This window comes from Bufo gargarizans, chromosome 1 (assembly GCF_014858855.1).
Source record: "Bufo gargarizans isolate SCDJY-AF-19 chromosome 1, ASM1485885v1, whole genome shotgun sequence".
Lineage (NCBI taxonomy): Eukaryota > Metazoa > Chordata > Amphibia > Anura > Bufonidae > Bufo > Bufo gargarizans.
In genome coordinates this window covers 383,495,061-383,507,749 of record NC_058080.1, presented here as the reverse complement: position 1 = coordinate 383,507,749, position 12,689 = coordinate 383,495,061, and the positions used below count along the sequence as shown (strand labels likewise).

The window sequence follows — 12,689 nt, the reverse complement described above, 5'->3', positions numbered from 1 at the left end:
TACCCCACATGTGACCCCACTTTGGAAAGAAGACACCCCAAGGTATTCAATGAGGGGCATGGCGAGTTCCTAGAATTTTTTTTTTTTTTGCATAAGTTAGCGGATATTGATTTTTTTTTTGTTTTATTCTCACAAAGTCTCACTTTCCGCTAACTTAGGACAAAAATTTCAATCTTTCATGGACTCAATATGCCCCTCACGGAATACCTTGGGGTGTCTTCTTTCCGAAATGGGGTCACATGTGGGGTATTTATACTGCCCTGGCTTTTTAGGGGCCCTAAAGCGTGAGAAGAAGTCTGGAATATAAATGTCTAAAAATGTTTACGCATTTGGATTCCGTGAGGGGTATGGTGCGTCCATGTGAGATTTTATTTTTTGACACAAGTTAGTGGAATATGAGACTTTGTAAGAAAAAACAAAAACAAAAACAAACAAAAAATTTCCGCTAACTTGTGCCAAAAAAAATGTCTGAATGGAGCCTTACCAGGGGGGGGGGTGATCAATGCCAGGGGGGTGATCAATGACAGGGGGGTGATCACCCATATAGACTCCCTGATCACCCCCCTGTCATTGATCACCCCCCCTGTAAGGCTCCATTCAGACATCCGCATGATTTTTTACGGATCCATGGATACATGGATCGGATCCACAAAACACATGCGGACGTCTGAATGGAGCCTTAAAGGGGGGTTATCAATGACAGGGGGTGATCAGGGTAATCAGGGTGATCACCCCCCTGTCACTGATCACCCCCCCTGTAAGGCTCCATTCAGACATCCGCATGATTTTTTACGGATCCATGGATACATGGATCGGATCCACAAAACACATGCGGACGTCTGAATGGAGCCTTACAGGGGGGTTATCAATGACAGGGGGTGATCAGGGTGATCACCCCCCTGTCACTGATCACCCCCCCTGTAAGGCTCCATTCAGACATCCGCATGATTTTTTACGGATCCATGGATACATGGATCGGATCCACAAAACGCATGCGGACGTCTGAATGGAGCCTTACAGGGGGGTTATCAATGACAGGGGGTGATCAGGGTGATCACCCCCCTGTCACTGATCACCCCCCCTGTAAGGCTCCATTCAGACATCCGCATGATTTTTTACGGATCCATGGATACATGGATCGGATCCACAAAACGCATGCGGACGTCTGAATGGAGCCTTACAGGGGGGTTATCAATGACAGGGGGTGATCAGGGTAATCAGGGTGATCACCCCCCTGTCACTGATCACCCCCCCTGTAAGGCTCCATTCAGACATCCGCATGATTTTTTACGGATCCATGGATACATGGATCGGATCCACAGAACGCATGCGGACGTCTGAATGGAGCCTTACAGGGGGGTTATCAATGACAGGGGGTGATCAGGGTAATCAGGGTGATCACCCCCCTGTCACTGATCACCCCCCCTGTAAGGCTCCATTCAGACATCCGCATGATTTTTTACGGATCCATGGATACATGGATCGGATCCACAGAACGCATGCGGACGTCTGAATGGAGCCTTACAGGGGGGTTATCAATGACAGGGGGTGATCAGGGTAATCACCCCCCTGTCACTAATCACCCCCCCTGTAAGGCTCCATTCAGACATCCGCATGATTTTTTACGGATCCATGGATACATGGATCGGATCCACAAAACGCATGCGGACGTCTGAATGGAGCCTTACAGGGGGGTTATCAATGACAGGGGGTGATCAGGGTAATCAGGGTGATCACCCCCCTGTCACTGATCACCCCCCCTGTAAGGCTCCATTCAGACATCCGCATGATTTTTTACGGATCCATGGATACATGGATCGGATCCACAAAACGCATGCGGACGTCTGAATGGAGCCTTACAGGGGGGTTATCAATGACAGGGGGTGATCAGGGTAATCACCCCCCTGTCACTGATCACCCCCCCTGTAAGGCTCCATTCAGACATCCGCATGATTTTTTACGGATCCATGGATACATGGATCGGATCCACAAAACGCATGCGGACGTCTGAATGGAGCCTTACAGGGGTGTTATCAATGACAGGGGGTGATCAGGGTAATCAGGGTGATCACCCCCCTGTCACTGATCACCCCCCCTGTAAGGCTCCATTCAGACATCCGCATGATTTTTTACGGATCCATGGATACATGGATCGGATCCACAAAACGCATGCGGACGTCTGAATGGAGCCTTACAGGGGGGTTATCAATGACAGGGGGGTGATCAGGGAGTGTATATGGGTGATCACCCGCCTGTCATTGATCACCCCCTGTAAGGCTCCATTCAGACGTCCGCATGTGTTTTGCGGATCCGATCCATGTATCCATGGATCCGTAAAAATCATGCGGACGTCTGAATGGAGCCTTACAGGGGAGTGATCAATGACAGGGGGGTGATCAATGACAGGGGGTGATCAGGGAGTGTATATGGGTGATCACCCGCCTGTCATTGATCACCCCCCTGTAAGGCTCCATTCAGACGTCCGTATGCTTTTTGCGGATCCGATCCATGTATCCGTGGATCCGTAAAAATCATACGGACGTCTGAACGGAGCCTGACAGGGGGGTGATCAATGACAGGGCGGTGATCAATGACAGGGGGGTGATCAGGGAGTTTATATGGGGTGATCATGGGTGATCAGGGGTTTATAAGGGGTTAATAAGTGACGGGAGGGGGGGGTGTAGTGTAGTGTAGTGTGGTGTTGTGTTTGGTGCGACTGTACTGACCTACCTGAGTCCTCTGGTGGTCGATCCTAACAAAAGGGACCACCAGAGGACCAGGTAGGAGGTATATTAGACGCTGTTATGAAAACAGCGTCTAATATACCTGTTAGGGGTTAAAAAATTCGGATCTCCAGCCTGCCAGCGAGCGATCGCCGCTGGCAGGCTGGAGATCCATTCGCTTACCTTCCGTTCCTGTGAGCGCGCGCGCCTGTGTGCGCGCGTTCACAGGAAATCTCGCGTCTCGCGAGATGACGCATATATGCGTGACTGTGCGCAGGGCTGCCACCTCCGGAACGCGAATCTGCGTTAGGCGGTCCGGAGGTGGTTAACCCCTTAGGGACACAGCCTTTTTACACCTTAGGACCAGGCCATTTTTTGAAAATCTGACCAGTGTCACTTTAAGTGATGATAACTTTAAAACGCTTTGACTTATCCAGGCCATTCTGAGATTGTTTTTTCGTCACATATTGTACTTCATGACACTGGTAAAATAAAGTAAAAAAAAATATTTTTTTTTGCATAAAAAAATGTCAAATTTACGAAAAATTGGGAAAAATTAGCAAATTTCAAAGTTTCAGTTTCTCTACTTCTGTAATACATAGTAATACCCTTAAAAATTGTGATGACTTTACATTCCCCATATGTCTACTTCATGTTTGAATTATTTTGGGAATGATATTTTATTTTTTGGGGATGTTACAAGGCTTAGAAGTTTAGAAGCAAATCTTGAAATTTTTCAGAAATTTACAAAAACCCAATTTTTAGGGACCACTACAGCTCTGAAGTCACTTTGCGAGGCTTACATAATAGAAACCACCCAAAAATGACCCCATTCTATAAACTACACCCCTCAAGGTATTCAAAACAGATTTTACAAACTTTGTTAACCCTTTAGGTGTTGCAAAAGAGTTATTGGCAAATGGGGATGAAATTTGATAATTTCATTTTTTTGCCTAATTTTCCATTTTAACCCATTTTTTCCACTAACAAAGCAAGGGTTAACAGCCAAACAAGACTGTATCTTTATTGCCCTGACTCTGCCGTTTACAGAAACACGCCATATGTGGCCGTAAACTACTGTACGGCCACACAGCGGGGCGTAGAGTGAAAGGTGCGCCGTTTGGTTTTTGGAAGGCATGTTTTGCTGGACAGTTTTTTTGACACCATGTCCCATTTGAAGCCCCCTGATGCACCCCTAGAGTAGAAACTCCATAAAAGTGACCCCATCTAAGAAACTACACCCCTCAAGGTATACAAAACTGATTTTACAAACTTTGTTAACCCTTTAGGTGTTGCACAAGATTTAATGGAAAATAGAGATACAATTTTAAAATTTCACTTTTTTGGCAGATTTTCCATTTTAATATTTTTTTTCCAGTTACAAAGCAAGGGTTAACAGCCAAACAAAACTCGTTATTTATGGCCCTGATTCTGTAGTTTACAGAAACACCCCATATGTGGTCGTAAACCGCTGTACGGTCACACGGCAGGGCGCAGAAGGAAAGGAATGCCATACGGTTTTTGGAAGGCAGATTTTGCTGGACTGGTTTTTTTGACACCATGTCCCATTTGAAGCCCCCTGATGCACCCCTAGAGTAGAAACTCCAAAAAAGTGACCCTATTTTAGAAACTACGGGATAGGGTGGCAGTTTTGTTGGTACAAGTTTAGGGTACATATGATTTTTGGTTGCTCTATATTACACTTTTTGTGCGGCAAGGTAACAAGAAATTGCTTTTTTGGCACCGTTTTTTTTTTTGTTATTTACACCATTCATCTGACAGGTTAGATCATGACGTAATTTTAAAGAGCAGGTTGTCACGGACGCGGTGATACCCAATATGTATACAATTTTTTTTATTTATGTACGTTTTACACAATAATTTCATTTTTAAAACAAAAAAAATGTTTTAGTGTCTCCATAGTCATAGTCTAATTTTTGGGCGATTATCTTAAGTAGGGTCTCATTTTTTGTGGGATGAGATGACGGTTTGATTGGCACTATTTTGGGGTGCACATGACTTTTTGATTGCTTGCTATTACACTTTTTGTGACAGAAGATGACAAAAAATGGCTTTTTTTACACCGTTTTTATTTTAATTTTTTTACGGTGGTCATCTGAGGGGTTAGTTCATGTGATATTTTTATAGAGCCGGTCAATACGGACGCGGCGATACCTAATATGTATACTTTTTTTTTATTTATGTAAGTTTTACACAATGATTTCATTTTTGAAACAAAAGAAATCATGTTTTAGTGTTTCCATAGTCTAAGAGCCATAATTTTTTCAGTTTTTGGGCGATTATCTTGGGTAGGGTATGATTTTTCCGGGATGAGATAACTGTTTGATTGTTACAATTTTGGCGTAGATGCGACTTTTTTGATCACTTTTATTACCTTTTTTGGGAAGTAAGGTGGGCAAAATTCCAATTTCATCATAGTTTTTAATTTTTTATTTTTATGGCGTTCACCGTTCGGGTAAAGTAACATTACCGTTTTATAGATCAGGTCGTTACGGACGCGGCGATACCAAACATGTGTAGGGAATTTTATTTTTTTCATTTTTAATCAGTGATAAATGTGTTTTTTGATTTTTACTTTATTTTTCACTTTTTTCACTTTTTTTTTTGACCCAGACCCACTTGGTTCTTGAAGATCCAGTGGGTCTGATGTCTGCATAATACAGTACAGTATATATTGTACTGTACTGTATTTTACTTACACTTTGTCTGAACAGATCTATGCTTTCAGCACAGATCTGTTCAGCACCATGGACAGCAGGACGCCTGAGAAGGCGTCCTGTTGCCATGGGAACCTTCCCCGTCTGCTCAGTAGTGGCCAGAACTGCGCAGACGGGGAAGGGTAAGGACGGGGCTTGGGGGGCTGCCTGGAAGCTCTCTCCCTCTCCATTCGGGGGACTGCAAAGGCACAGCAGCCCCCCGATCGAAGAGGGAGGGAGCTCCCTCTTACTGTTAACCTTTTCCATACAGCGGTCCGTACGGACCGCTGTATGGAAAGGGTTAAACGGCTGACATCGCATCACCGATGTCAGCCGTTTATACCAGGGTGCCAGCAATGTGCTGGCACCCTGGTATAACCCACTAGACGCCAACGATTACGCAATGGGAGGCGGACGGGGGATCGCGATCCCGCCTACCGCACCGCCCGCCTCCCGCAATCCTCCCCCTGCACCTCCCACCGTGCTCGAATAACTCAGGGGTGCAGGGGGGAGGGATACATTTATATTTTACGAATGCAAAAGTTTCTGATCCCCGCGGTCAGGGACCGCGAGGATCAGAAACTGCAGAAATCGCAGCAAACCGCAGGTCTGAATTGACCTGCGGTTTGCCGCGATCGCCGACATGGGGGGGTCACGGGACCCCCCCGCGCATTTAGCCTAGGTGCCTGCTCAATGATTTGAGCAGGCACCGGGTTCCGATCACTGCCAGCCGCACGGCAGTGATCGAAAATGCACAGGGCATACATGTACGCCCTGTGTCCTTAAGTACCAGGGCACAAGGGCGTACCTGTACGCCCTGTGTCCTTAAGGGGTTAAAGGGCTTCTGTCGCCCCCCAAAAGTCATTTTCCATTTTTGGGCTAATCAAAATCCTTATAGTGTGATTATTCAATATATAGTGCTCTTACATTTTTCTGTGGTTTAGTTTCTTTAAAAACGGCACTTTTATAATATGGTAATTACCTGGCTACCGCCGCATCCTCCTTTCAAAGAAGCGCCCCCTCCTCCTGTTGATTGACAGGGCCAGCTAGCGCTCTGCTCCTTCGGCTGGCCCTGTCTGCGTTCCAAATCTCCCGCCTGCGCCGTACCGGTCTTTAGTCGGCACAGGCGCACTGAGAGGAGGGCGCTCGCTCGGCCGCTCCTTCCTCAGTGCGCCTGCGCCGTGTGTAGATGTGACGTCATCAGCGCAGGCGCACTGAGGAAGGAGCGGCCGAGCGAGGTCCCCCTCTCAGTGCGCCTGCGCCGACTGAAGACCGGTACGGCGCAGGCACGAGATTTGGAACGCAGACAGGGCCAGCCTTAGGAGGAGAGCGCTCGCTGGCCCTGTCAATCAACAGGAGGAGGGGGCGTTTTTTTGAAAGGAGGATGCGGCGGCTACCAGCAAGCAACCGCCCTACTTGCTGGTAGCCAGGTAATTAACATATTATAAAAGTGCAGTTTTTAAAGAAACTAAGCCACAGAAAAATGTAAGAGCACTATATATTGAATAATCGCACTATAAGGATTTTAATTAGCCCAAAAATGGAAAATGACTTTTGGGGGGTGACAGAAGCCCTTTAAATTTATAGTTCAGGTTTTGTGTACTGTATGTCAGAGATGTGAAATCTGCCTAGAAACCCAAGGCAGCAAGAGGTTAGGCTACTTTCACACTAGCGTTCGGGTGTCCGCTTGTGAGCTCCGTTTGAAGGGGCTCACAAGCGGCCCCAAACGCATCCGTCCAGCACTAATGCATTCTGAGTGGACGCGGATCCGCTCAGAATGCATCAGTCTGCAGCGTTCAGCCTCCGCTCCGCTCAGCAGGCGGACACCTGAACGCTGCTTGCAGCGTTCGGGTGTCCGCCTGGCCGTGCTGATCCGTCCAGACTTACAATGTATGGCTCAATCCACAATATGGCTCAATCTTCAAACGGATCCGTCCCCCATTGACTTTCAATGTAAAGTCTGGACGGATCCGTTCAGGCTACTTTCACACTTAGAATTTTTTTTAACAATATAATGCAGACGGATCCGTTCTGAACGGAGCCACCGTCTGCATTATATGAGTGGATCCGTCTGTGACGGATCCGCTCTGAACGCAAGTGTGAAAGTAGCCTTAGGGTACAATCACACAGCTCGGCCGTGTCACAATTGCAATGCGGCCACGCTGAGGTCGACTTCCGTGCATCCGTACGGGCAGCAGCAGGCTGTACTTAAACTAAGAAGACTGCACTGTTTAGTCAGTCTGCATTGTTAATCAAGGTGCGGCACCTGCAATATCATGCAGCCTTTAACCAGGCAAACCACCTAAACAGTGTGATCTTCATTAGTTTAATTAAGCCCACTACTGTACTGCGCAGTGCCCGCCCACAGAGTGGCCGTGCTCCATTGCTCCACGTGATAATATCCTTAAAGGGTTGTCTCACTTGGCACAATGATAGTTATGTTCAGTATAACCCCATAATGAGCAATGTTACTAATATACTTCATGTTTCAAAACTGCCTCCTCCCCTAGATATTCCTCATCTTGTAGCCCTTTAGAGCATGTTAGTTGTCAGGCATCTGCTCACTGTGAAGTAAAGCGCTGGCTTGTTTGGTGGCTGGGATCATGGTAGCAAGCTATCATAGCTGCACATGTGCACTACCTCTCTCCAGTCCCAGCCACTTTGTATATACTGTGTGGAACAGCTCCCAGCAATGAAAGAAGCCTCAGAGCTGTTCAACACCAGAAACAGCAGTTCCAGGCATGTGGGACTAAACTGTTACATGTTCGGGATCCAGGCTGTCATCTCGTGATGGATGACAGCGGTTCAGACTGTTCGTCCAGCTATTAACTTTGTAATATAGAGTGCCCATTCACTCGCAGCCAAAGGAGAGGAGAGAGCATGCATAGGCACAATGCAGGCATGATTACATCAGCCAGTGCTGCCTGTGCCATCAATCAAATTTACATGCGCCAAGCAGCAGCAGATTGTTGGGAAGGAACCGTTCCTTCCCAATAACTGGCTGCTCGTTCAGTGGAGGTGAAGGAATGCATTTACATGCAGCGATCACCTCCAAAGTATGAGGACGAGCGGTCACTATTGCTATCGCTCCTCCTCATACAGCTGCATTGTTTCTGCGCAGCAGATCCCTGTTTAGACTGCACAATCTGGTGCCCAGAAACCATAAGTTAGGTGCCTGCACGAACTACAGGATCACCCAAAGAATATGCGTTTCGCTTGTTCATCAGCGGCACCTTTACACAGGCAGATTGTTGGGAACGAGCGTTCACAAGAAAGTACATTCCTGATAATCTGCCAGATAAATCCTCCTTTAATGTCTGTCTTTCAACATCAAGCAATTTTAAATTAGAAACACAATAAAATCTTAATTTTGAACAAGTTAGACTGTACCTGATTGATTTCTTCCTGTGTTGATTTCAATGACTTTATAATGGTCTCTAGCTGAATCTTGCCTGCCTGGATACTCTGCTCCAGCTGACTCTCTTCTTGCTGTAACCTGTTTAGCTCTGATTTGGCCCTATTAAGTTCCTCCTCCTGTGCCTGTACATCGGATTCTTGGGACTGAATCTGTAACTTTAGCGAGGAGATCTATGAGAAAGCAAAAGAACACATTATGTTCATTCAAATAGATTTACTGCATTTATTACACAGCACCATTTTCTGTACTTCAGTTTTTGTGTAAACCAAGAGCAGAAAGGCATAACGGAAGGACAGGACATGTTCACACACTATGGATTGTGCCTGGATATATGTGTAGATTCTGCTCTTGAATCCACTGGCAATTCGTTTGAATGGCTTTTTTATGTTCCTTTCACATGCTCTAGGGTGAAAAAAGCAGAATAATGGCCATGTCACATATCTTCTCAACTACATTATGCAGATTCACTATTAAAGGGGTATTCTCATCATGCAGTTTTATACTTACCTGCTCCCGGCGCGCTGTCCACTTCCTGGTTTCGGCAGGGGGCGGGCTGAATCTTGATTGAAGTCTTCTCCCAGCCGGGCCGCGCGCTGGACTGAACGCGGCCGGCCGGGAGAAGAGAAGTCGTCTGCGCAAGCACAGCCACCGCGATTCCTGAGAAGAGCGGTGGCCGGAACCAGGGGAGACGGAAGACAACAGTCAGGTAAGTATATGTTCATTTTCTTCTAAGGGGTGGGAATTAGTTAATTAAATAGATTTAGAAAAATGATCACTGTTAAATTATTAACAGATTTAACAGTGATCATTAAGATGTGAATACCCCTTTAATGCACTATTAATGCAGATGGCGCACTCAATGCTCAGGGATTAGAACTTGACTACATTCCAATAAAACTAACTTGCATGCAAATGCACAATGCAGGACCAAGGGGCGCATGTATTAAGACATGTATTAATAAACCCCTGAAGAGGTGCTGGCCTTTACATAACTTCAGCGGATCCTCCGCCAGTTCTAAATACAACGCAGCTTCCTTGCTGTCTTACATTTAGACCTTTTTCTACGCCAAAAACAGGCATAGAAAATGGTAAATGAGATGGGTCTGCTTGCCTCTCCCCTTCCCTACAATGCCCACTTTTTTAGTCCTGGCGTCAGTGGGGAGAAGTTGCAGAATGCGCCTGAAATATGCCTAATATAGGCATAGTTCAGCTTAATAAAGGACCCCCCCCAAGTTTCTGCTGCAAATCCTAACCATGAATTTTGTGCCAACCCAAATAACTGAATATGAATTGAATACAGGGTCTCATGTCCTGAGCTTATTACTCTATCATATACAGGCAGCCACTAAGAATAGGAGCATGTTAAGATCTAGAAATGTACAAGGCTAATGACATGAGCAAGTAATTAAAGTTCCCTGCTTGAGCTCTACTGATAATTTCATAATAGAAGAACTAAAAGACAATCCTGCTCTTTCTTCTTTTAAAGGATCATTCCCTTGAAGAGAGTTATGGCAGATCCACACTATTATCAATGTCCTTACTTTATGATGGCACCAGATTAAGTGTCCACTGCTTTTCCCTACTATAACAATCTCTTGTTAAAGGGGTTCTCTGGGAATGACTTAAAATGGCTGCCAGCAACCTGCCCTACAATGTGAGCAGGAATAGCTGCCTCCACTTGCAGAGCTGCGGCCTGACAGGAAAACTCAACAATAGTGTGTAGTGAGGACTTACCCCTCTCCTCCTAGGCAGCTCTGCAAGTGGAGGTAACCACTCCTGCTTATATTCTAGGACAGCTTGCTGGTGCCCATTTTAAATCATTCCCAGAGAACCTCTTTAAATGGAGAGGGTGTTTAGGCGTGTCTGCTATCACTCCAATCAACTCTACAGGACTGCTGGAGGTAGCCAAGCACTGTATTCTCCAGCAGTCCCATAGAGTTGAATGGAGTGGCAGTGGACATCCATGACCACACCTTCTGATGATCTGTGGGGGTCCCAGTGATCAGACACTCTATCCTGTGGAGAGTGGATACGTCTCTGTTCTGGGAAAATCCTTTTAAGAGGTTAAAGGGTTGTCCACTTTTTTATATTGATGACCCACTAAAGTGAATGAGAATGCCATAGTTGTAATTACACCTGCTGACTGCTGCAGTTGCAACAGCAAGCAAGATGTAAACAATGAAGTGATAGCAGCACTCGTACAAGCGCTGCTTTCTCTTCAAACGCCTCATCGGTGGGGGTGTCGGGAGTTGGGCTTCCGTTGATCTGATGGTAGGTCATCTATTTAGCAAAAAAAAGCAGAGAACCCCTTTAAAGTACATCAAAGATAATAAAATTTCCAACAAGCACTGTACAATGAGAATACCATTTGTTTCTCGAGCAGATATAGCACCATCTATCTCAAAGTGAAAGTTTTACATGAGAGATATAGAAAATGCGCAGAGAATGTCATAGCATCAATTTATCATTTTATGCCATCAAAGCTGCTCTTGCATGATTTTTACTATTATTATTGCATCTGGAATAGCCGTATAGTACCTGACCCTGTCGGCGCCCACTGACTAACTGGACTCGGCGGGGATCCAGCTCGTTTCCAGCATTAGTGCCGGGATTTGTCCGGCCAAATCTAAATGCTAGAAACAGGCTGTATCCCCGCTGAATTTCATTATAGTGAATGGGGCATGGCGGTTCTCCGACCTTTTCCTGGTATGCCAGATACCATGAGGTCCGACAGGCAGTTCCTCTGCTGCAACAGCCTGCCAGAAGTATTTACTGCTAGTGTGAAACTAACCTTAATGATTATAAAATCAATGAGATTGGCTACATGACTAATGCTCACCATTTGTCCTTCCTCCTGGCACTTTTGCCTGACATCATTCAGCATGTCTTTTAGTTTAGCTTTTTGTTGGTCCATTTCTTCCAGTCGGTCCTGTGCATCCTGCTTTTGTGCTTCTAGTTCCTGTAGTGTTGATGTCTCACGGTCCAAATCATTTTGTAGTTCCTGAAAAGATAGATATAAAGTAAATATTAATATTCATAGTATATACCCCTGGGATCTGCTCTAGTCTGTCTCCAAAACGGGACGAGACAAGGCTGCCTACCATCACCACAGCTCTTCAATACTTAACCGCTGGCTTTACACCTACAAAGTTGACATATTTATAAAGAAATCCAGGTAAGAAATAGGGAGGTCAAATTAATTTGCTGATGATATGCTCCTTTTCTATGCTCTTCTTAATGTCTATTTAATGAGGTTTTGAAGGTGCTTTCTAGCTTTGGAAAATTCTCCAAATGACAGCTTCTATTTCTTTTTTTAAATCAGATAATTTTTATTTGACTTTTTTGAAAATCACAAAAATACAAAGGAAAATAGTCGGCACAGTATACAAGCAACAGTTGATGACAAAAATACCATAGCATTACAAGATCGGACAAATAGTTACTTTCATGAGTACCCCAAGTAACATCAACCATGGTACAAGAAGTACATAAAATCACGTAATCTAGTTACAAAGTATACCTGGTACAGAACCGCATTTCCCATCCAATAATTTATAAACATAAGACCATCCCTCCCTACCCAACTAAAGCCCAATCCCCCCCCCCCCCCCCTACCCGAGCGATGGAGTGGATCAGAACTCCAAAATTGGTCATCTTAATAATATATCAAAGGCATAGCCATTGGTGTACTCCTCCTATCTGTTTAGCAGACCTCTTCACACCCGACCTATGTAGTACTACACACCTTCATACAGCATACGTCCAGAGCTAAATAGGATAGAGGAGATAGAAAGCACACATAAACAAGAACTGTGTCTCTACCTACCCCAT

General features: G+C 45.4%; 1 protein-coding gene across 4 annotated transcripts in view; it reads right to left on the bottom strand.

Moving 5' to 3' along the window:
* Positions 1 to 12,689, bottom strand: part of EPS15L1 (epidermal growth factor receptor pathway substrate 15 like 1) — a 243,741-nt gene that overhangs the window by 119,450 nt on the left and 111,602 nt on the right. For all 4 annotated transcript variants that reach the window (XM_044270441.1, XM_044270433.1, XM_044270447.1 and 1 more), the window contains 2 exons: positions 11,698 to 11,859; positions 8,831 to 9,028 (listed from right to left, as the gene is read on the bottom strand). In XM_044270441.1, coding sequence (XP_044126376.1) covers positions 8,831 to 9,028; positions 11,698 to 11,859 — 360 coding nt within the window. The remainder of the gene's footprint in view (positions 1 to 8,830; positions 9,029 to 11,697; positions 11,860 to 12,689) is intronic.